Genomic DNA, 25,010 nt, shown 5'->3' on the forward strand with positions numbered 1-25,010 from the left:
ATGGGGTTTTGCCATGTTGGCCAGGCTGGTCTCAAATTCCAAACCTCAGATGATCTGCCCACCTCAGCTTCCCAAAGTGCTGGGATTACAGGTGTAAGCCACCACACCCAGCCAAATTTTCATTTTTTTTTTTGAGACAGGGCCTGACTGTCGCCAAGGCTGGAATGCAGTGGTGCCATCTCAGTTCACTGCAACCTCTACCCCCAGGCCCAAGTCATCCTCCCACCTCAGCCTCCCCAATAACTGGGACTACAGGTGTGTGCCACTGTGCCCGGCTAATTTTTGTATTTTTTGTACAGGAGGGGTTTCGCCATATTGCCCACGCTGGTCTCTAACTCCTGAGCTCAAGCGATCCTCCTACCTCAGCCTCCTGATATGCTGGGACTACAGGTGGAGGTACCTCCTGTTTTTAAGTGCTTTATTCTGTGCCAGACACTGTACTAGGCTCTTTACCTACATTATCTTATTTGATACAGAGGAAACTGAGACTCAGAAGCTTATGCTACTCTGGCCAGGTGCAACGACTCAGGCTTGTAATCCCAGCACTTTGGGAGGCTGTGGCGGGTGGATCACTTGAGGCCAGGAGTTTGAGATCAGCCTGGTCAACGTGGTGAAACCCTGTCTCTACTAAAAATAACAAAATTAGCCAGTTGTGATGCTGTGCACCTGTAATCCCGGCTACTTGGGAGGCTTGAACCCAGGAGGTGGAGGCTGCAGTGAGCTGAGATGGCACCACTGCACTCCAGAGTGAGACTCTGTCAGAAAGAAAAGAAAGAAGGAAGGAAGGAAAGAAGGAAGGAAGGAAGGAAGGAAGGAAGGAAGGAAGGAAGGAAGGAAGGAAAAGAAAGGAAGGAAGGCGAAGAAAGAAAGAGAAAGAAAGAAAGAAAGAAAGAGAGAGAGAGAAAGGAAGGAAGGAAGGAAGGGAAAGAAAGAAAGGAAAAGAAAAGAAAGAAAGAAAAAAGAAAAAGGAAGGAAGAAAGAAAGAGAAAGAAAGAAAGAAAGAAAGAAAGAAAGAAAGAAAGAAAGAAAGAAAGAAAAAGCAAGCAAGCAAGCTTATGCTAATCTAATCTATTCAACAAATATTTATTTACTGCCTTCTGTGTGTTAAGCACCAGGTTTGCACTGGTGAAAAATTAGACATGGTCCCTGCCCTCCTGGAACCTATATATAGCAGGGACAACTTGCCCAACTAGAAAGTGGTAAAGCATATATTGTTGTCACTGCTGTTTTTAATTAATTTGGGGTACACAGAATATTTTGTTGTTCATAATATCCTCTCCTCATTGGCCTATGTATGGCTCCCACTTACTTGTTTTTAATAATGATTAAGCATCATTTCTAACCATACACCCAAAAGAAAAACTAGAACCTTGACAATTACTTTTATTTCATTTTATTTTATTTTTGAGACTGAGTTTCTCTCTTGTGGCCCAGCCGGAGTGCAGTGGCATGATCTTGGCTCACTGCAACCTCTACCTCCTGGGTTCAAGCGATTCTCCTGTCTCAGCCTCATAAGTAACTGGGATTACAGGCACTCACCACCATGCCCAACTAATTATTGTATTTTTAGTAGAGATGAGGTTTCACCATGTTGGCCAGGCTGGTCTCCAACTCCTGACCTCAGGTGATCCGCCGGTCTCCTCCCAAAGTGCTGGGATTATAGGTGTGAGCCACTGCCCCCAGCCGACAATTACATAAATTTACATGATGTGCTACCCAAGTTTCTCTTGGGTATATAAGTGAGAAGTGGTGTTGCTAAATCAGAAATTATGTAATTTGACCTAGCGTGGTGGCTCACACCTGTAATCCCAGCACTTTGGGAGGCCGAGAGGGGCAGATCACTTGAGGTGAGGAGTTCAAGACCAGCATGGCCAACATGGTGAAACCCTGTTTCTACTAAAAATACAAAAATTAGCTGGGCATGGTGGCAGGCGCCTGTAGTCCCAGCTACTTGGGAGGCTGAGGCATAAAAATTGCAGAGGTTGCAGTGAGCTGATTGTGCCACTGCACTCCAGCCTGGGCAACAAAGTGAGACTGTCTCAAAGAAAAAAAAAAAATTATGTAATTTGTTCATCTTTATAAGTAAGTGTTAAACTGTGTCCCAAAGTCATTATCTCAGGTGGGGAATGGTGCCTCATGCCTGTAATCTCAACACTTTGGGAGGCCGAGGTGGCAGGATCACTTGAACCCAGGAGTTTGAGACCAGATTAGGCAACAGAGTGAGACCCCATCTGTACAAAAAATAAAAAAATTAACTGGGCATGGTGGTACACACCTGTAGTCCCAGCTATTTGGGAGGCTGGGGTAGGAAGATCACTTGAGCCCAGGAGGTTGAAAATGCAATGAGCTGTGATTGCACCACTCCACTCCAGCATGGGTGACAGGGCGAAACCCTGTTTCAAAAAAAAAATTATATCTCAGTTTATACTCCCACCAGCAGTTGTAACTGGTTCTGTAGTGTTTTTTTTTTTTTTTTTTTTTTTGAGACGGAGTTTCGCTCTTGTTGCCCAGGCTGGAGTGTAATGGCGTGATCTCGGTTCACTGCAACCTCTGCCTCCAGGGGGTTCAAGCGATTCTCCTGCCTCAACCTCCCCAGTAGCTGGGATTACAGGTACCCGCCACCATGCCCAGCTAATTTTTCGTATTTTTAGTAAAGACGGGGTTTCACTATGTTGGTCAGGCTGGTCTCGAACTCCTGACCTCAGGTGATCCACCCGCCTTGGCCTCCCGAAGTGCTGAGATTACAGGCGTGAGTCACCACACCCAGCCGGTTCTGTCACTTTTTATCCTCACCTAATTGGACCAGAGTATATGTGGCCAAAGTCTCTGCTCTTAACACCATGATGTGCTACCCTCTCTCTTTCTCCTGTCCAGGGGAACTTTTCTGGAGGCGGTGTGAACCCTGCATGCTTCCTGAGGCCAGCAGTGGTGACTGGGATCTGGGAGCATTACTGGGAGAGATGCATCGAGGGTCACAGGGCCTGAAGTCAGGAGACTGATGAGACTTCTAGAATATAGGAGATTCCAATGATGTCTGGTGGACTGTTTCTCTTCTATGTGATTGAGAGCTCCAAACCCTTTGGGTGCTCTCTGGCCTGTTCTCAGCAACTCTTCCCGCCAGTGGATAGGTTAGATGGACCCTCTACCTTCACTATAACTCTCTTTCTGTCCATCCCCAAGCTGGGTATTATGAGGAGAAAGCACAGTCCCTGATCTGTGTTCCTTCTCTCTCCCCATAGGTGTACTGGGTGGGACCCATGCTGGGCACCATTCTTGCAGGCCTCACCTCGAATTTCTGTTCTCTGGTGGTTTATGAGAAAAGTTTGTGGCCAGTATGACTTGCCACTATGTGGAGATGGTAGAACCTATCAGTATGTCCCATTCCACCTTCTCCATCATCACACAACCCCACGCCTAGGTCCCAAGTCCCTCACCAGGCCCGAGCACAACTGAACCTCTTTCCCCAAACTTTCCTTCCCCATATTATCCTTTTCCCTCTCCTTGACCGGCTGTTTCCCCAGATCTGATCCCAGCACACCCATACCTTTCCCTAGGGATCAAGGTTTAGGATGTGCTGATCATGGCTGTATTAGAGGACATTAGGCCTTCCCATTGCTTCATAGCCATGACTCAGTTTCCTTCCTTTCACTACTTCTTGCTATGACCATGTGAGTTAGGAAAGATGAAATACAAGCGGATTCTAAGGTTTAACTACGAGTCCCTTTCCCATTCCTATCCCTCCAATCCAACCCCCAGCCCATGCGAGGATGAGAGTGTCTTCTCTCTGTTGGTCCCTGTCGTTTAAAAAGCCAGGCCTAGCGTTTGAAAAGGGAGGTACTGTCATGGACTGGGGGTAGGGAACCCGGGCTCAGAGAAAGCCAGACACAGCAGAACTATTTTGTCCCGGAGCTGCAGGGTCCACAGATTCCAGCCCAAACTAGCCAATGGGAGAAAGGCTTCTAATCCCTGGGAACTAAAGAATTCTCTTTAGTTATCCAACTTCCCTGCTGAACCCCACTCCTTACCCCCACCCCCACCCTTACCCCTGGCAGACTCAGAGGAGGCTGAGGCCCCCAGGAGCTCAGCCCCAAATGCCATGAAGTGAGCTCAGCTTGATGGACCTTCCAAAGAGAGCTGAAGAGTATTGTAATGTAGATGTCAATAAGGACTATGAACCCCAATTTTGACACATATAGAAGGGCAGACTCTTCCAGTCCCACTGTCTTCACCCCCACTTCTCATAATTTCTCCTGCTGTGACCCCAATCCCACCCTCACTGCCATGGCTCTCTTGGCTCATCTCCCAGTTGAGACAGGAGGGAAAATCCAGCATCTTTACCCTGTATGGGAGGGGACTTAGCCCTCCACAGCTGTGAAGGGGTTAAGAGGCTGGGCCAGCTTGCCCCTCCCAGGGATTAAGAGTCCTCTATAAAGGGGACCATCCACCCAGACAAGGCCACGGGGGTAGCAGGGACCCAGGCACTGTGCCCATCCCCCCTGCCATGTGGGAACTGCGGTCAGCCTCCTTTTGGAGGGCCATATTCGCTGAGTTCTTTGCCACCCTCTTCTATGTCTTCTTCGGGCTGGGGTCCTCACTGCGTTGGGCTCCTGGACCCCTGCATGTTCTGCAGGTGGCTATGGCATTTGGCTTGGCCCTGGCTACACTGGTGCAGTCTGTGGGCCACATCAGTGGAGCCCACGTCAATCCTGCAGTCACTTTTGCTTTCCTTGTGGGCTCCCAGATGTCCCTGCTCCGTGCCTTCTGCTATATGGCAGCCCAGCTCCTGGGAGCTGTGGCTGGGGCTGCTGTGCTGTATAGCGTTACCCCGCCTGCCGTCCGAGGAAACCTAGCACTCAACACGGTAATGGTTGGCTGAGAGGGGATGGGGAACCTGGTGTCCTGACTCTCTGTTACCCTGAATCCCTGACTGGTGCAGGTGATTCAGCTCCCCTGGGGTCTGGGACAATACCTGCATGTGTGAGCATGTGTGTGTCAAAGTGGAGAGGATCGACAGGTGGTTTAGAGCTTTAAGGAAGGCATAGGTCCCTGGACTGATAATTAAGAAACCTGAGTTTGAGTTTCAGCTTTCCTTCCAACTCCTTTCAGGTTGTTGAGGATACTTATTTTACCTTTCAAGGCCTCAGTTTCCTCATCCATGTAAGTGGCTGCAATCTTTTCCATCATGAAGGAGCATTGTTAGGAGATACTAAGATGCAAATACAATGATTATGAAGGGGGTTGTATTATCCTTCCTCTCCAGGAACCTGATGCCATAAGGAGATCCTTGCCGGGGAAGTCTTGAGGAGGTAACACTGTGGCAGCCCTCATGAGCTGCCTCTCTTCTTCTTCCTTTGCGCAGTTGCACCCTGGGGTGAGCGTGGCCCAGGCAACCACAGTGGAGATCTTCCTGACACTCCAGTTCGTGCTCTGCATCTTTGCCACATACGATGAGAGGCGGAATGGCCAACTAGGCTCCGTGGCCCTGGCCGTTGGCTTCTCCCTTGCCCTGGGGCACCTCTTTGGGGTAAGCAGGAAGGAGAGCAACTTCTCATTCAAGGATTCTAGGGCCCCTAAACCTTTCCCAACTTTTAAGGGTTCTTCCTGTCTACTTCACTGTCAAACATGAACATTATCCATTGCACTCTGTACTGGCACAAAGGAATCAACTCTGCCCTATCCCTCTCTTGGGACTGCTATTCTAGTCCTTCTTGACCCCAAGGTAGAAATGCATGCATCATGGCTAGACATGGGCTTTGCCTATGTCCATAGTCTGTTCCCAGATAGGGCATCAGTTGCCCTCACCCCATTGTGGGAACTCCTGGAGAGTCATGCAGGCTGTCTCTCTCCACTTGCTGCTGGTTGGAGACAAGACGCCATCTCTCAGGGGCAATGTGGGTTGTGGGGAGAGAAGCTGAGGTAGAGTAGGGGGGTGTCTGAGTTACAACTGTCTCTTTTGCAGATGTATTATACTGGTGCAGGCATGAATCCTGCCCGCTCCTTTGCTCCTGCCATTCTCACTGGGAACTTCACCAACCATTGGGTGAGTGAAGGGAGAGGGGCAAGATCCTGGAGCCCTTCTGGATGGTTGTGGACTGCAGGTTCCAGGCTGGATTCCTGCTTTCCTTCTGCATGTACCAGCACTCAGCTAAGGGGGCTGTCAGAGAGTTTGGCATGCCTGTGTGAGCAGGATTCATGATTTTGCTAGAAGGAGAGGCTCTCGCTCATATTGTTCCTTCTCTGGTTAGTCAGGGAGCATGCACTGAGTATTCACTGGTTGCTGAACCAGGGGGTATGAAGAGAGACAACTAAATATGAGCACAATAAATTCTGCTCTCAGAGATCAGGATGTGTTGTGAGCACAAATGGGCCTCAGCTCCATCCCAGTTCTAATACATTATTGGCTTTGTGTGTGACCATGGGCAAATAATCACTCTGTGCTTCAGTTTCTTTTACTATAAAATGGGACATTACGAGAAATGTGTGAAAGTTATATGTGAGAAACATTTAGCACAGAACCTGGTATAAAGTAAGTACTCAATAAATATTGGTTATGTTGATGTTGTGCAAGCCAAACATATGGAAATAATTTAAAAATTTTTCAAAGCTGTACACCCAATTTCATAACAGCATTATTCACAATAGCTAAGAGGTAGAAGCAACCCAAGTGTTCCTCAGTGGATGAATGGATAAACAAAATGTGGTATATACAGAAATTGAATATTAGCTGTAAAAAGGAAGGAAATGGTGACACATACTACAAAATGGATGATCTTGAGGCCATTATGCTAAGTGAATAAGCCAGTCACAAAAAGACAAATACTGTATGATTACATTTATATGGGGTATTTAAAGTACTCAAATTCACAGATGCGAAGTAGAAGGATAGTTACCAGGGGCTGATGGGGGTGGGGTGGAATAGGCAGTTGTTTAATGGGTATGGAGTTACAGTTTTGCAAGATGAAAAAGTTCTAGATATAGGTTGCATAACAATGTGAATATACTTAACACTACTAAACTGTATACTTAAAAACATATATATATATATATTTTTTGAGACAGAGTCTTGCTCTGTCACCCAGGCTGGAGTGCAGTGGTGCTTGATCTCATGATTTCAGCTCACTGCAACCTCCGCCTCCTGGGTTCAAGCAATTCTGCTGCCTCCGCCTCCCGATCAGCTGGGATTTCAGGTGCCTGCCACCACGCCCAGCTAATTTTTGTATTTTTAGTAGAGACGGGGTTTCTCCATGTTGGTCAGGCTGTTCTCAAACGCCTGACCTGTGATCCGCCTGCCTTGGCCTCCCAAAGTGCTGGAATTACAGGAGTAAGCCACTGTGCCTGTCCAAAATTTTTTTTTTTTTTTTTTTTTTTTTTGACGAATTCTTGCTCTGTCGCCCAGGCTGGAGTGCAGTGGCGTAATCTCGGCTCACTGCAAGCTCCGCCTCCCAGGTTCATGCCATTCTCCTGCCTCAGCCTCCCGTGTAGCTGGGTTTACAGGTGCCCACCACCACGCCTGGCTAATTTTTTGTGTTTTTTAGTAGAGACGGGGTTTCACCGTGTTAGCCAGGATGGTTGCAATCTCCTGACCTCATGATCTGCCCGCCTCGGCCTCCCAAAGCGCTGGGATTACAGGCGTGAGCCACCGTGCCTGGCCCCAAAAATATTTAATATGGTAAATTTTATATGTATTTCACACAATTTATAAAAAATTTTTGAAAGCAACATACAAACTAGTGCAAATTGATAACAACAAATAGAATATACACATGCTAAGGTATGGGATACAGGAGTAATTTGATGAATCAGAAAATAAACGGTGAGGTTATTGTATATATCAAGTGCACAATATCTTGTTTTCCACTAATGCGGTTGGAAAAAGAGCAGCCTTGCTGCTCTGTCCCCTCCCCAAGCCTGAGTATTCCTTTTCTCTTCCTACAGGTGTACTGGGTGGGCCCAATCATTGGAGGGGGTCTGGGCAGCCTCCTCTACGACTTCCTCCTCTTCCCCCGGCTCAAGAGTATTTCTGAGAGACTGTCTGTCCTCAGGGGTGTCAAACCTGAAGACGCCAATGGACAACCAGAAGTCACAGGGGAACCTGTTGAACTGAACACCCAGGCCCTGTAGAAGCTCCAGCTGAATAGAGGGAGTAGAAAGCTTCTGAGTTTACTTGCAAGGGTTGAGTCAGCCCCTAGATGAAGAAAGAGACTGTGGGGAGGGGCATGTACTTCTTTATTTTTTAACTTATGTATGTGTTTTTTTTTTTTTTTTTTCCTTTTGCTGTGTGAAATCTTTCAAGTTGCATTCATGAGCTGGTTGGTGCGAACTTCCCTTCCTCCCCATCCCACCTCTCTTCGCCGTGTGTGCTGATTGTGCATATGAATGTGAGTGATTGTGGCTGTGTCTGAGTTTTGGGGCAATGAGAGCTAAGGAAGCAAAAACAGGTGCCATCCTATACCTCCCTTCCTTGACCCAGTATGGTGAGTACAGGGTAACCAACACCTTAAGTTTCTGGCCTTTACCCTGTTGCCAGTCAAGTGTGTGGCTCTTGATTTCTGAAGGAACAGAGAAGCAGGGAGTTACTCCTTACACGAGGCAGATGGAGAGAAGTGGAGGAGACAAGGCATTCCAAGGGTTAGGAGAAGGGACTCAAGGGAGGTGGGTGGTGAAAATGGAGATATTAGCCCCAGATCAGGATGCAGGTGTACCAAAGAATTGGGGGAAAGTTAATGGGAACATATAGCCTACTTATCTCAGGGATGCTTGCCCCAGGGACTTGGGTGGGGAAGTAGCTCTGAGAAAAGTGAACACTAGGATTTGAGCTGTTCTGTAAAGCCACGTAAACCTGTCTACATCCACTGACTGGTTGTGTTCATTCTGGCATAATGGATCTCTTCAGAGGTCCTGGGCCAAGGAGCTTCCAACCTAAATAAGGCTTGGGCAAGCCTAGAATCTAGAAAAATTAAGCAGCTTAACTGGTCAGCCTGACATCCACTGGTGTGACTGCCTGGCAGATGGTATTTAAGCCCTAAGGCCAACACAGGAAATCTGATTCCTGGAGCAAATAAATGCAGGGGTGGTAGTAGGGGGCATGAGGCGAGAGGCTTTGACTCTGTTTTAATTTATTTAATACAAATCAAAACACTCCTCAAATGGCATCTTTCTGCTTTTATCACTAGTTCAGTGTTTCTTTTGTTTTGTTTTGTGTCTGTGTATTTTTCTCTGTCATCTGTCCTTTCATCTTGAAGGAAATCTATTCTAACTCCCTCATACCCCAGAAATTGATTCCTTCTATTCAAATGCTTAATAATTCAGGAGATTATTATTCGTTTGAGCCCTATCTTCTTCTTTTTTTTTTTTTTTAAGAGAGGGGGGTCTTACTATGTTGACCAGGTTGGAATGCAATGGATATTCACAGGCACGACCATTGCACACTACAGCCTAGAAATTCTGGGCTCAAGCGATCTTCCTGCTTCAGCTTCCCCAGTAGCTGGGATTACAGGGGGCCAGAGCAGAGCCCTATTATCTTTTCTTGTTGGCAAGATCATCTCAGGAGAGGCCAGAAAAGACCCTCAACTGATCAATGAATATTTATGGTTGCTTTCTTCCTTTTATGAGCCTCTTATATACTTTGAAAGCTTTAAACTTATACCTATAATACAACAGACATCCCCCACCCCAGAAGACCATTCCTCCCTTTACCTCAGCTCTTTACTTCCTCCCAAATAAAACCTAACTTTTCTAACTAACTATTTAAGACTTGGAATAGTCCGCTTGACTAGAAGAAGGGGAAGAATGTTTGTAAATTCACCTCTAATCGGACTTTGATTCTACTATAATTCAGCAGAAAATTCATAGCGCTGTGATTTTTAGATCGACCTCACATAAAACAGTCCCTGCACACGCTTCCCTTTTCCTTCCTTCTTCACGAATCTCCGCCCCAGATCGCTCGGAGTCACGTGGACCAGCCTGGCTAGCCCCGCCTCGCTCTCCGCGCAGGCAGGGACCAGTCCAGACGAGCGTGGTGGCGGAAAGGCTGCGGCCCCGCGCCTGAGGGCTGCTGGCTCCTCCGGGCTTCTGAGGACCCGCAGGGAGCGGGTGAGTGAGTGTGTGGCGAGAAGGCGCTAAGCGGACACGGGGATCCTTTCGAAGCTATGGGGGCATTCTCAGGAGGCGCTGAGTCCCTTTTCCCGCCACCCGGTTTAGAGTCGGGGGGCGGGGCTCGTGCTGCAGGCGCGCACGCGCAGTTCTGTACTCTGCTCCTTAGTCTCCGGCGCTGCGTTCCCAGGTCGCCCAGGCGGCTGACTTATCTCTGGGCTGCTCCGCACAGCTTGGGCCTCCCGCGGGATGGGGTTGTGATGGGAAGGGGCTTGGAACTCCTGAAGTAGAACAGAAGGTGCCTGGGGGAGTTCCACTTCGGAGCTCCGCATCTTGTTGAGAGCTGAAAAAAACCGGTGTGTGGCCTGACGGTCAGCAGGGGTCGCAATTTACAGGCCGCTTGACTGACTTCCTGGGTTTTATGGAATGGATTTCTCACTCCCTTCCCTCAGTTGCCTAATGTTTGGGTTTGTCAGCTGGACCTCAGCCGCTAATGAAGCTTTTTTCCCTTTAGCCTCTCAATTCTTTGCCTTTCGTGCTTCGACTAGTACTTTCAAATTTTTTAATTTTTTTTTTTTTTTTTGAGACGGAGTCTCGCTCTGTCGCCCAGGCTGGAGTGCAGTGGCGCCATCTCGGCTCGCTGCAACCTCCGCCTCCCGAGTTCAAGCGATTCTCTTGCCTCGGATTCCTGAGTAGCTGGGATTACAGGCGCGCGCCACCATGGCCGGCTAATTTCTGTATTTTTTTTTTTCTTTTTTAGTAGAGACGGGGGTTTCACCATATTGGTCAGAATGGTCTCAAACTCCTGACCTCGTGATCCGCCCGCCTCGGCTTCCCAAAGTGCTAGGATTACAGGCGTGAACCACAGCGCCTGGCCTGTTTTTGTTTGTTTGTTTGTTTGTTTTGTTTTTGTTTTTGTTTTGAGATGGAGTCTCGCTCTGTCGCCCAGGCTGGAGTGCAATGGCCTGATCTTGGCTCATTGCAACCTCTGCCTCCCAGGTTCAAGCGATTCTCCTGCCTCAGCCTCCCAAGTAGCTGGGATTACAGGTGCCTGCCACCACGCCCGGCTAATTTTTGTATTTTTAGTAGAGATGGGGTTTCACCATGTTGGCCAGGCTGGTCTTGAACTCCTGACCTCAAGTGATCCACCCGCCTCGGCCTCCCACAGTGCTGGGATTACAGGTGTGAGTCACCGCGCGTGGCCCCATTAGTACTTTGTACAGAGTAAAGGTAGATCATTTCATGTTAAATTTAAAACTCCTTTTTGGCCATCCACAGTTAACCTTAAATCCGCAGGTGGGTGTCTGTGGCCTCACACAGTCTGGCCTTGACCCTCTCAATCTCATTTTGTAAAGTTCTTATGCACCTGACTCCTGGCCACATGGAAAGATTGTGGCTGCCCTCTTTCATGTGTTAGAACTTACGTTCCTGCTGTTCCTTCTGCTTGGAAGTTCTTGACACTGCTCTGCCAAGTGAACTTCTCTTTGAAGACTGAACTTAATTGTCCCTCTGAAAATCAATTTATCCAGCCTCCTAGGCCAATACACACAATAAAAAGATCAATAAGAGATCAATAAAAGGTTACTGAGCTCCTAACATGTACCATGCACTGTGCTTAGCCCCAGGCTTACGGAGATGAGTAGGACGGAGAGTTCCCTTCCCTTCAGGAACTCAGGTCGTAAGGAAAACACACGTAATTGAGTCTTCTGCAGTTACAGTGAAAGGGTCATAGAGAAGTCCTTCCCTGCTTCCTTTCTCTCACTGCACTCCCACCATCTTACATCCTGATGCCTTCAGATCTTTAGCTCCAAACTCTTCTCCCTCATCTTCCAGACTTTTCTGTTTCAGTTCAGTTTAGTAAAGCATTTATTGAGCACCTACATTGTGCTGGGTAATAATTCCTGATGTGAAAGAGTTTACGTTTTAGTGCAGTTAACATAGGATAGTTAGAATCACCTGGGGAACATTCTCAAAACACTTGCCTAAGCCCCACCTGTGGAAATTCTGATCCTGTAACAAGGATCTGAAAATTCAAAAGTGAATAAGAATTCCTATCTCTACTAAAAAAAAAAAAAAAATACAAAAATTAGCTGGGTGTGGTGGCATGTGTCTGTAATCCCAGCTACTTGGGAGGCTGAGGCAGGAGAATCACTTGAACCTGGGAGGCGGAGGTTACAGTGAGCCAAGATCGCACAATTGCATTCCAGCCTGGGTGACAGAGTGAGACTCTGTCTCCAAAAAAAAAAAAAAAAAAGAATTTCTGTCCTCAGGGAATCTAAGGCTAAGGGAAGGAGTTAGACTTTTAATTTAACTATTGTATACAACATGAATTGTAAGTACCATGTTGGAAGTCTGAATATGGCACACAGTAAACAACAAGGAAAAGGAAAAGGAGGTCACTTCTATATGGAGAAGTCAGAAGGAAGTCCCTTTTGGGCATAGCCTTTTTTTTTTTTGGGGGGGACCGAGTTTTGCTCTTGTTGCCCAGGCCGGAGAGCAATGGTGCAGTCTCCCAGGTTCAAGTGATTCTCCTGGCTCAGCCTCCCAAGTAGCTGGAATTACAGGCACCTGCCACCACACCTGGCTAATTTTTGTATTTTTAGTAGAAACAGGGTTTCACCATGTTGGGCCAGGCTGGTCTTGAAGTCCGGACCTCAGGCGATCCACCTGCCTTGGCTACCTAAAATGCTGGGATTACAGGCGTGAGCCACTGCACCTGGCCTGGACAGTCTTCAGAGCTAAGTTGATACTTGGATGGGAAGCCATTCTGGATAGAGTAGTAGCTTGAGAGAGAAGCTTGAGAGGTAAACAGGAGAGAGATTCATGGAAGACTTTGTATTGTAGGCAATGGGGGTCACTGAAACTTTAGGTTTTTATAGTAATGCATGCTAATAGTAAATAATTCAAATAGTATCAAAGTGAAAGACAGATATTTCTCCTATCCTAGATCCCCCAGTTCTCAGAGACAATCACTATGAAGTTTCTTATGTATCCATTGAAGTGTTTTAAGCAGGATTGTTATATGCCTAAACTGGGTAACCATATTGAGGCTAGATAGAACAAGACTGGAGGCAGCTGGGTTCATGCCTGTGATCCCAACACTTTGGGAGCCCAGGTGGGTGGATCGCTTGAGCCCAGGAGTTAAAGACCAGCCTGGGCAACATGGCAAAACCTTGTCCCTACAAAAAAATACAAAAATTAGCAGGGTGTGATGACATACCCTATAGTCCCAGCTATTTGGGAGACGGAGGTGGGAAAGTTGCTTGAGCCTGGGGGGTCGAGGCTACCGGGAGCTGTGATTGCATCACTGCGCTCCAGTCTGGGTGACAAAGCGAGACCCTCTGTCAAAAAAAGAAAAAAAGCCTGAAGGCAGAGAAAGAGGATAGGAAGAGGTTGAGTAACCTAAGCAAGAGCTACTCAGGAACTGAACTAAGGCAGTAGCAATTGGGATAAAAGGATAGACAGCGACTGATAGAAAAACTTAAGAAAGTTAAGTGAGATGGAGCTAAGGTTACTCCTAGGTTTCTTTTTTTTTTTTTTTTTTTTTTTTTTGGAGACGGCGTTTCGCTCTTTCGCTCTTGTTGCCCAAGCTAGAGTGCAATGGCGCGATCTCAGCTCACTGCAACCTCGGCCTCCCAGGTTCAAGTGAGTCTCCTGCCTCAGCCTCCTGAGTAGCTGGGATTACAGGCATGCACCACTACACGTGGCTAATTTTGTATTTTTAGTAGAGACAGGGTTTCTCCATGTTGGTCAGGCTAGTCTTCAACTCCTGACCTCAGGTGATCCGCCCTCCTCGGCCTCCCAAAGTGCTGGGATTACAGGCATGAGCCACCGTGCCCAGCCTTTTTTTTTTTTTTGAGATGGAGTTTCTCTCTTGTTGCCCAGGCTGGAGTGCAATAGTGCTATCTCAGCTCACCACAACCTCTGTCTCCTGGGTTCAAGCGATTCTCCTGCCTCAGCCTCCCAAGTAGCTGGGATTACAGGCATGCGCCACCACACCCAGCTAATTTTGTATTTTTAGGAGAGATGGGGTTTCTCCATGTTGGTCAGGCTGGTCTCAAACTCCCAACCTCAGGTGATCCACCCACCTCAGCCTCTGAAAGTGCTGGGATTACAGGCGTGAGCCAGTGCGCCTGGCCCTAGGTTTCTTTTAATAAGGTGAAACTCTTAGCCTTCCTCACTGAGGGAGATAATATCAGTCCTTGAGAGAGCCAAAGTGGAGTCAGACTTGGGAAGATGAGTTCAGCTTTGGACATGTTGAGGTATCTTTGAGACATGAAGGTAGAGAATGCTATTCAGTTAGTTTAATATATGAGATTGTCAACTCAAGAGCTCAGAGGGGCCAGAAAAACAGATTTGCTGGGTCTGGCTTGGATGGTAGTTGAAGTGCGTGGGAGAGAGTGAGTTTGCCCAATCAGGCCTTGTACAGTGATAAGGGAAGAAGGCTAAAGATTCAGGCCTAAGGAAAATCAGCACTTAAGTAGGAGGAGGAACAGCCAATAAGAGGTCAAAGGGAAAAGTTTTATTTTATGTTGGATTTTTTTCCCCTTAAGATGAGCTAGGACAGGTGTGGGGGCATATGCCTGTAATCCCAGCACTTTGGGTGGCTGGGGTGGGAGGATAACTTGAGCCTGGGGGGTTGAGACTGCAGTGAGCTGAGATCACACCACTGCACATCACTACACTTTTGAGACACTATCTCAAAAGAAAAAAAAGATGGAATACCCTTGAGCAACTCATAATATATGGGGATAGGGCTAGCATAAAGGGAAGGTTGGAAATAAGGAATAACCAACTAAGGGACAGGAAGTGATTAATGAGGATCACAGAGTGCTTAGATTAGAAGCAAAGAACTAAGGGTGGGTGTTTGAAATATGTATGTTTTTAGGCTCGGGTGGAGAGAGTTGAGAGAGTTCATGTCTGATAACCTCAATTGTTCCTAAGAGGAAGGGAGCACATAAACCAGGTGGGAGGCAAGGAAGCAGTGGAGTGAAGGGGCTTGAGGAAAATGATGAAAGTTAGGGATAGTGGTTCTTTGGGAAGAGACAATGAAGCTGACCAAGAATACCAAAATGAAACCGGGCGCAGTGGCTCATGCCTGTAATCCCAGCATTTTGGGAGACCGAGGCAGGCGGATCACAAGGTAAGGGGTTCCAGACCAGCCTGGCCAACATGGTGAAACCCTGTCTCTACTAAAAATCAAAAATTAGCCAGGCGTGGTGGCAGGCACCTGTAATCCCAGCTACTCGGGAGGCTGAGGCAGGAGAATTGCTTGAACCCGGGAGGCGGAGTTGCAGTGAACCGAGATCGTGCCACTGCACTCCAGCCCGGATGACAGAGCGAGACTCTGTCTCAAAAAAAAAAAAAAAAAAAAAAAAGAAATACTGAAATGATTTGCTGCTGCTCAGGTTGCAGGCTATACATGTGTCTTGTATCACTATACAGGGTCATTTGGTTTTCTCCAGCACATCTGGGCCTAGATTTGAGTTGAAGTCTGGGAAGCAGATGGTTGTATTGATCTGAGGTTATGGTCTTTCGCAGGTGCGCTGCAAGGAAAAGAGTGCGCTGAAAGGAAAAGAGACGGAGGCCACACGGGAAAATGGTCAAACTGATGTGTATAGTGATACAGTAGTAGGATATGTGTGACCCTGGTTTGATCATTTTGTTTTCTATCTCAGAAATCTTCAGTGGCTCCCTGGCTTAGGTTCTAAATCTTTGAACTGATGGACAAAGATGAGGTTTTTCCCATAAAGCTGGGTCCAGCTGCTTTTCCATTGAATTCCTGATGGACCCATCTATTCATAATGGCTCCCTCTTTGGTTTTGTACTGGCAGTTCTCTGCTTAAATGCCCCTCCTATTCCCAGCTGCCTTAATCCTATGCAGCTTTCAAAGGCCCAGTTCTAACCATGCTTCCTCAGACAAAACCTCCTTGACCACTTTAACCTGAAAAGAGTACTAGTTTTTTAGTTTTTTTCAGTATCACGTATTTAGAGCTTGTACTGCCTTATCTTTTACATTGTTTGTCTATATTATGTGGGTTTTATTTCTGCAACTAAATTTCTTAAATTTCTTTAGCACTGCCATTGCACCTGCACACTATTTTTTGCTAGGAAGGTTCTCCCTAAGCATGTAGTAACTGACTATAGAGTCTGACAGATGGAGAGGAAATTAATATTTGTGGGGTTCTTTCTGTTTGTTTTGTTTGTTTGTCTTTTGAGACAGGGTCTCACTCTGTTACCCAGGCTGGAGTGCAGTGGCACGATTTCAGCTTATTGCAACCTCGACCTCCTGGGTTCAAGTGATCCTCCTGCCTTAGCCTCCTGGGTAGCTGGGACTAAAGGTGTACATCAGCACGCCTAGCTAATTTTTGTATTTTATTTTTTGTAGAGACTGGGCTTCCCTATGTTACCCAGCTGGTCTCAAACTCCTGGACTCAAGTGATCCTCCCACCTCAGCCTCCCAAAGTGCTACAATTACAGGCGTGAGCCACCATGTCCAGCCAGAGGTTCTTACTTTGTGCTCAGCACTGGGTAGAGTGCTTAATATCACTACTTCTCAAACTGTCTTGGTAAAGGACGAGGTAGATTTTTCCTTCAAGCTGTTGCAGATCAGTAGTGTTCTAAAAGCACTTCTGTAAAATAAAATTACTAGAAAAATAACATTTAAAAAGACATACAGAATACAGGCTTTTTATTATTATCATTATTAGATTCAACAAACATTGGCTGAGTGCAATGGCTCATGCCTGTAATCCCAGCACTTTGGGAGGCCGAGGTGGGTGGATCACTTGAGGCCAGGAGTTCGAGAGCAGCCTAGGCATCATAGTGAAACCCCATCTCAACTACAAAATACAAAAAAAGTAGCCTGGCATGGTGGCACAGGCCTGTAATCCCAGCTACTTGGGAGGCTCAGGCACTATAATAGTTTGAACCCGGGAGGTGGAGGTTTCAGTGAGCCAAGATTACGCCACTGTACTTCAGCCTGGGTGACAGAGGGAGATCCTGTCTCAAAACAAAACTGTAAACTGCCTGTCAAATTGCTCTAAGATGAGGTCAGGAGTTCAAGACCAGCCTGGTCAATATGGTGAAACCCCGTCTCTACTAAAAATATAAAAATTAGCCGGGCATGGTGGCACGCGCCTGTAGTCCCAGCTACTCAGGAGGCTGAGGCAGAAGAGTTGCTTGAACCTGGGAGGCAGAGGTTGCAGTGAGCTGAGATCGTGCCATTGCACTCCAGCCTGGGCGACAGAGCAAGACTCTGACTCTGTCTCAGGAAAAAAAAAAAAAAAAAAAAGTAAGTTAATTTGAATTGCAAATACATTTAATATTTTATCTGTTGTTTTCTTTTGGTTCTTGCATTTTAATGCCTCCAAGTATTGATTTCAGATGAATATTGCTTCATCTGAACTGCTTAATACTTAGTAGGAAAAGTAACTAACATCCCTTTTAAATGTCCAGATCCACTGACTCTATGGTGTTTGACAAAATTCTCACCTGGTCTATGATGAAATGTGAAAATAAAGTCAATGTAATGAATTTTTTTCATGAAGTCATATTTATTAAATTTAAAGGACAGTATTTTATCCTGAGATTTTTGTCTATAGTTTTTTTTGGTGTTAAAATGGTAGAAACAGAATGTGTATAGTAATTGTGTGGAGTGTTTATAACAGCTGTTTGAGATATAATTCATATACTGTAAAATTCACCCTTTTAAAATGTACAGTTCAGGTTAGGTGTGGTGGCTCATACCTGTAATCTCAGCACTTTCGGAGGCCAAGGCAGGAGGATTGCTTGAGGCCAGCCAGGAGTTTGAGACCAGTGTGGGCAACATAGGGAGGTACCGGCTCTACACAAAATTAAAAACTTAGCCAGGTGTGGTATTGAACACCTGTGGTCCCAGCTACTTGGGAGGCTGAGGTGGGAGGATTGCTTGCGCCAAGGAATTGAGGCTATAGTGAGCCATGATTGATCTGTACTCCAGCCTGGGCTGGTCAACAGAGTGAGACCCTGTCTCAAAACAAAAACAAAAACCAGAAAACCCCTGTACAATTCTGTGATTTTTAGTATATTCAGAGAGTTATACAACCATTTCTGCCCACCTCAGCCTCCTAAAGTGCTGGGATTACAGGTGTGAGCCACTGTGCCCATATCAGCCTATTGCATTTGCCTATTCTGGACATTTCATATAAATACCATCATACAATATATGACCTTTTGTGTTTGACTTCTTCTTTTTTTTTTTTTTTGAGGTGGAGTTTTCTCTCTTGTTGCCCAGGCTGGAGTGCAGTGGCGCGATTTGGGCTCACTGCAACCTCTGCCTCCTGGGTTCAAGCGATTCTCCTGCCTCAGCCTCCCGAGTAGCTGGGATTACAGGCGCCCACCACCACGCCCAGCTAAGTTTTTTGTATTTTTCGTAGAGACGGGGTTTCACCATGTTGGCCAGGCTGGTCTCAAACTCCTGGCCTCAGGGTGATCTACCTACCTTGGCCTCCCAAAGTGCTGGGATTACAGGTGTGAGCCACTGCACCCGGCTGTGTTTGGCTTCTTTAACTGAACATGTTTTCAGGTTTCATCTGCTTCGTGGCATGTATCAGTCAGTATTCCATTCCTCTTTTTTTTTTTTTTTTTTTTTTTGACACAGAGTCTTGCTTTGTCATATTGGCTGGAGTGCAGTGGTGCAATATCAGCCCATTGCAACCTCCACCTCCCAGGCTCAAGTGATTCTCCCACCTCAGCTTCTCTAATAGCTGGGACCACAAGCACACACCACCACACTTGGATAATTTATTTTTAAAATTTTTTGTAGAGATGAGGTCTCAGTATATTGCCCAAACTGGTCTTAAACTCCTGGGCTCAAGTGATCCTCCCGCCTTGGCCTCCTAAAGTACTGGGATTTCAGGCATGAGCCACTGAGCCCAGCTGTGCCCTTTTTAAATATAGACTTTCAAATTTGAGTTAGCATAGTTAGGAGGCAGGAGGATCACTTGAGGTCAGGAGTTCCAGAGCAGCCTGGGCAACATGGTGAAACCCTGTCTCTACCAAAAATACCAAAAAATTAGCTGGGCACGCCAGGCACGGTGGCTCACGCCTGTAATCCCTGCATTTTGTGAGGCAGAGACGGGTGGATCACCTGAGGTCGGGAGTTTGAGATCAGTCTGACCAACATGGAGAAACCTCGTCTCTACTAAAAATACAAAATTAACGGGGTGTGATGGTGCATGCCTGTAATCCCAGCTACTTGGGAGGCTGAGGCAGGAGAATTGCTTGAACCTGGGAGGTGGAGGTTACGGTGAGCCAAGATCACACCATTGCACTCCAGCCTGGGCAACAAGAGTGAAACTCTGTCTCAAAAAAAAAAAAAATAGCTGGGCATGGTGGCATATGCCTGTGGTCCCAGCTACTCGGGAGGCTGAGGTGGGAGGATGACTTGAGCCGGGGAGGTGGAGCCCTCAGTGAGTGGAGATCGTGCCACTGCACTCCAGCCTGGATGACAGAATGAGACTCCTATCTCAATAAATAAAATAACTCATTTATAAAAACATTATATTGGGATGTTTATTCTCTCTGATCCTGTTTTTCTTGATTTGTAATATGGAGATGATTGATACCTATCACTGAGGACTTGTATGTTCAAAGTATTTAAAGCTATGAAGGCCTGCTGGGCACTGTGGCTCATGTAGCCTGGAATGCCAGCACTTTGGGAGGCCTAGGCAGGCAGATCTCTTGAGCTCATGAGTTGATCAGCCTGGGCCACATGGCCAAACCCAGTCTCTACAAAAAATTAAAAAATTAGCTGGGGCCAGGTGCAGTGGCTCATACCTGTAATCCCAGCACTTTGGGAGGCCGAGGCAGGCAGATCACTTGTGGTCAGGAGTTCGAGACCAGACTGCCCAACATGGTGAAACCCCATCTTTACTGAAAATACAAAAATTACCCAGGCACAGTGGTGGGCGCCTGTAGTCCCAGCTACTTGGGATGCTGAGGCAGGAGAATCGCTTGAACCTGGGAGGGAGCTGGAGGTTCCAGTGAGTCAAGATCGTGCCACTGCACCGCAGGCTGGGTGACAGAGTGAAACTCCATCTCAGGAAAAAAAAAAAAAAAAGTTTATCAAGCCCAGTATTAACACTTTGGGAGTGAGAGAGCAGACTGACCTCTGCAAAATGAGATCAGCATAGTTTGGTGTAGTTTGGGTCTTTTTATGTGTTTTTTTGGCTGCCTAATCTCTAGCCAGTGTCTGCCTTTTTGACTGATGGGTGTGTTGCTTAGTGCTTGCCTGCTGCCTCCATCCCATAATTTTAAGTACGTGCATGATATTCAGTCCATATGCGTGAGTTTTGATGAGGTGATTATCATACGGGGTATGATAAGGACAGGTTTTTCTCTTTGATGCATATGCCTTGCCCTGAAGAACTGCCCCTTGCTGGTTTGGTCTAGATCCTGCCGGCCAGGGGTTCTTGCTTGCTTCTCTTACTTTTTATTTTGGCCTGCTTAACTTCTGCCTCTTATCTTGCTTCTTGCTCACCTACCCCTTCACCTTGCTTCAGCTCTCATGTTCTTACTAATTCTGCCCTTTATCCAACTTTGAATTCCCTTTACTATTATCCTGCCTCATTTTCCCTATTGTGCTGCTTCAGTTACAGTGAGCCATGATTGTACCACTGCACTCCTGGGTGCCAGCCTGGGTGCCAGAGTGAGACCCTGTCTCAAAAAAAAAAAGCTATAAAATCATTTTGTAAACTCGAGTGCACTAGGAAAAGATATTACTATTTTTGGTTTTGTACAAATGATTTCCTTTCTTTCGTGAATTATTTTCTTGGGTTCTATTTTCTGAAATGAGTTTACTGTTTCAAAGGGTGTGACCCAGGATAATCTGTTGAGTCAAAATTCAGCAAAGATTTATTGCATGCGTGGCCGGGTGAGGGGGCTCACGCCTGTAATCCCAGCATTTTGGGAAGCCAAGGTGGGCGGATCACCTGAGGTCAGGAGTTCAAGACCTGGCCAATATGGTGAAACCCCATCTCTACTAAAAATACAAAATTAGCCAGGTGTGGTGGCGTGTGGCTGTAATTCCAGCCATTCAGGAGGCTGAGGCAAAAGAATCACTTAAACCTGGGAGGCGGAGGTTGCAGTGAGCCGAGATCGCGCCACTACACTCCAGCCTGGGCAACAGAGCTGGACTCCGTCTCAAAAAAAAAAAAATTGCATGCTCGCTATATGCCAAGCTCTATTCTAGGCACTGGAGAATGCAGCAATGAGCAAAACAAAATGAAGCCCTGCAGCTGGAGCTTTCCTTTTGTTGGACTGGTTTACGGTTTTTATTATACAAATCAATGATTTCTAAATGCTAGAAGAACACTAGTATATGATAACATTTCCATCCATCTGAAGTGAAATGAGAAAATAAGGATAATGTATTCTTACTGAATTCTGACCACTGTTCGGTGTTCTAAATTCCTTCCTGAGGAGCCTGGAGACAGCCATGTCCGCAGCCCATCCATCTTGCTAAACAGATCACTTGGACCCAGTATGTTATGGCTTGCTCTCATAACTTGATTCTGGCATAGCACCAGTGACACAGTGGTTAGCAGACTTCCTTAACTAACTTACATTGATGTTAAATATTCCTTTCTACCGACTCAACTTTTTATTTTTATTTATTTTTTGAGATGGAGTCTTGCTCTATGGCCCAGGCTAGAGTGCGGTGGTGCTATCTCAGCCTACTGCAACCTCTCCCTCCCAGGTTCAAGCAATTCTGCCTCAGCCTCCCAAGTAGCTGCGACTACAGGCGCATACCACCATGCCCAGCTAATTTTTGTATTTTTAGTAGAGACAGGGTTTCACCATGTTGGTCCGGCTGGTCTTGAACTCCTGACGTAAGGTGATCTACCCACCTCGGCCTCCCAAAGTGCTGGGATTACAGGCGTGAGCCACCACGCCCGGCCTTGAGCTTGATCTTGAAGGTCAGATAGGCTTAGAACTTTTGTAAAGGAGGGTAGACCTCCCACATGGAGGAATAATAAACTGAGTGCGTGTTTGGAGACCATTGGGTGTGCTCTGTGTCTGGAAACATGTATGTTTGTGTTCCTGGGTAGGGCGACCAACAGCTAGAGGGGGCAACCAAGCCAAGTACAAGGCTGATTTTTTTTTTTTTTTTTTTGAGGCAGGGTCTCACTGTTTTGCCCAGGCTGCAGCGCAATGGCACGATCATGGCTTACTGCAGCCTTAACCTCCCAGACTCAAGTGATCCTCCTGAGTAGCTGGGACCACAGACATGCGCCACCACACCTGGCTAATTACAAAAACATATTTTTGGTAGTGGCCGGACACTGTGGTTCACGCCTGTAATCCCAGCACTTTGGGAGGCCGAGGTGGGTGGATCACTTGAGGTCAGGAGTTCGAGACTCACCTGGCCAACGTGGCAAAACCTGGTCTCTACTAAAAATACAAAAATTAGCCAGGCCTGGTGGCTCATGCCTGTAGTCCCAGCTACTCGGGAGGCTGAGGCAGGAGAATCGTTTGAGCCCAGGAGGTGGAGGTTGCAGTGAGCCGAGATTGCGCCACTGCACTACAACCTGTGACAGAGTGAGACTCTGTTTTTTAAAAAAAATGTTTTGTAGAGATGGGGGTCTCACTTTTTTGCCCAGTCTGGTCTTAAACTCCTGGGCTCAAGTGATCCTCCTGCCTTGGCCTCCCAAAGTGCTGGGGTTACAGGTATGAGCTGCCATGCCCAGGCTGATTTTTTTTTTTTTTTTTTTTTTGAGACAGAATCTCACTCTGTCGCCTAGGCCGAAGTGTGGTGGCTCAATCTTGGCTCACCGCAACCCCTGCCTCCGGGCTCAAGCAATCCTCCTGCCTCAGCCTCAGCCTCAGAGTAGCAGGGACTATAGGCACACACCACCACATCCAGCAAATTTTCTTTTCTTTTTTTTTTTTGGTAGAGACGGGGTTTCTTTTTTTTCTTTTTTGTATTTTTAGTAGAGACGGGGTTTTGACATGTTGTCCAGGCTGGTCTCCAGCTCCTAGACTCAAGCAATCAACCCGCCTCAGCCTCCCAAAGTGCTGGGATTACAGGCATGAGACATCATGCCCGGCCGAGTTTTAAAATAGTTGTTTTCACCAGGGAGAGCTGGAATTCCTGTTGAAAACTCTTATTCCAGTTCCAGTGAATGTGGGCCCAAGGCTGCAGGCTTGCCTTGTGAGCCCTGATCTGAGAGCTTACAATAGATTGTCTAACCCATTTTTCCTCTGCTTTGCGTGTTGCTCCACAGCCTGGTTTTGTCAAAACTGCAGAAGGATTAGAACTGGAAGTCCTGAGTCTCTTCCGTTACCTCTTCTTTTCTGGCATCTGCCAGGACCCCTTCTTTTTTCCTATCTCCTTTCTCCTCCTCCTTTTTTTTTTTTTTTTTTTTGAGACGAAATCTTGCTGTGTCACCCAGGCTGTAGGGCAGTGGTGCCATCTCAGTTCACTGCAACCTCTACCTCCCCGGTTCAAGCGATTCACGTGCCTCAGCCTCCCGGATAGCAGGGATTACAGGCGCCTGCCACCACGCCCCGCTAATTTTTGTATTTTCAGTAGAGATGGGGTTTCACCATATTGGCCAGGCTGGTCTCGAACTCCTGACCTCAGATGATCCACCTGCCTTGGCCTCCCAAAGTGCTGGGATGACAGGGGTGAGCCACTGCACCCAGCCTCTCCTCCCTTTTATTTTGGTAGCCAGCAGGGATGGCTGTTACAGCCTCTTATTTTTGTCTTTCAGGTAAAGTGGTATGTTGAAGATAGAGGCTTGGGTCCTCTGTTGTGGCCATTTTTACAAATACTGAATTTTAGATTGGTCTGCTCTGGAGGAACCAAGATAAAGGGGGAGGGTAGCAGGCAGGACTGTGTGAGGTTATCTGTCTGGGAGCCTTCCCAGATATGGCTTTGTCTCTGCTATTAGAAGACTTTGTCATTTTGTACCTTTTAGTGCCAAAGTATGATTTTGTGCCTCCTTTTGAAGAGTATGTGCTGACGCAGCATGTTTATAGCTCTGTTGTCTATTTTTGTCAGCTTCCTTGGAGAGAGGACACAGGGAAGCCCTTCAATGTGTGTGTGTGTGTGTGTGTGTGTGTGTGTGTGTGTATGGGCATGCTTATGTGCACATACACACAGTAGTCTTTCTAAAAAAGCTGGATGTATCTTTGCAGAGAGTCAGGGATTTTATACACTGAACCTACCTCACTGGAGCCCAGGTTTCAGGGTCTGCAGGTGCCTGAGAAAGGATGACAAAAGGAAGTCTCCTTTCAGTTCTTCTGCTCACTCAGTGAGTGTTTTACTGGCTCAATTTATGGCTGGGCTGAGCAGTTAGAAATTGGATAACACTGGGTAGGGGTGGAGGGATAGCTAGCAACCTGAAGAAGTAGACCAGTTGTATAAATGCAGGGAGAGAGCATCAGGCATTAAAGTTTCGTCCTTTGGAAGCTGCTACCTATCTTCTGTGAAGGAATGGGGTGGAGTTGGGTTAGAGGTAGGTATGTGAGCCAGGAAAGATCTTTTTAGAGGATGCTACCAAGGACAGAGCAGTGTGGCTGAAGGTGTCAAAGGAAAGATTGATGGTTATTCCTGATTTTGTGGAGTAATAGGGTAAAAAATGTAATGTGGGCTGGGTGTGGTGGTTCACGCCTGTAATCTCGGCACTTTGGGAGGCCAAGGCAGGTGGATCACGAGGTCAGGAGATCGAGACCATCCTGCCCAACATGGTGAAACCCCATCTCTACTATAAATACAAAAATTAGCCGGGCATGGTGGCGGGCGCCTGTAGTCCCAGCTACTTGGGAGGCTGAGGCAGGAGAATCACTTGAACCCAGGAGGCAGAGGTTGCAGTGAGCCAAGATCACGCCACTGCACTCCAGACTGGCAATAAAGTGAGACTCTGTCTCAA

The 25,010-nt window shown here is 46.8% G+C and overlaps 2 protein-coding genes across 3 annotated transcripts in view; both read left to right on the forward strand.

Annotated features, from left to right (window-relative positions):
- The first annotated feature begins 4,501 nt into the window (after positions 1 to 4,501).
- On the forward strand, positions 4,502 to 9,900 carry MI (major intrinsic protein of lens fiber). The gene is made up of 4 exons (XM_011728580.3): positions 4,502 to 4,861; positions 5,360 to 5,524; positions 5,960 to 6,040; positions 7,936 to 9,900. Exons 1-4 carry the CDS (start codon positions 4,502 to 4,504, stop codon positions 8,119 to 8,121), a joined length of 792 nt encoding a protein of 263 aa, XP_011726882.1. The 3' UTR covers positions 8,122 to 9,900.
- Positions 9,901 to 9,989: 89 nt separating this feature from the next.
- The window catches only part of LOC105474138 (timeless circadian regulator), a 36,008-nt gene continuing 20,987 nt past the window's right edge, over positions 9,990 to 25,010 (forward strand). For both annotated transcript variants that reach the window (XM_011728581.2, XM_011728582.2), the window contains exon 1: positions 9,990 to 10,092. The gene's annotated coding sequence lies outside the window, so the exon portion shown is untranslated. The remainder of the gene's footprint in view (positions 10,093 to 25,010) is intronic.

The sequence above is a fragment of the Macaca nemestrina genome, chromosome 10 (genome assembly GCF_043159975.1).
Source record: "Macaca nemestrina isolate mMacNem1 chromosome 10, mMacNem.hap1, whole genome shotgun sequence".
NCBI lineage: Eukaryota > Metazoa > Chordata > Mammalia > Primates > Cercopithecidae > Macaca > Macaca nemestrina.

Coding starts and splice junctions, on each gene's coding strand:
- MI (XM_011728580.3), top strand. CDS start 4,502: ATGTGGGAACTGCGGTCAGCCTCCTTTTGGAGGGCCATATTCGCTGAG. Junction 4,862..5,359: donor GAAACCTAGCACTCAACACG/GTAATGGTTGGC, acceptor TCCTTTGCGCAG/TTGCACCCTGGGGTGAGCGT. Junction 6,041..7,935: donor GGAACTTCACCAACCATTGG/GTGAGTGAAGGG, acceptor CTCTTCCTACAG/GTGTACTGGGTGGGCCCAAT.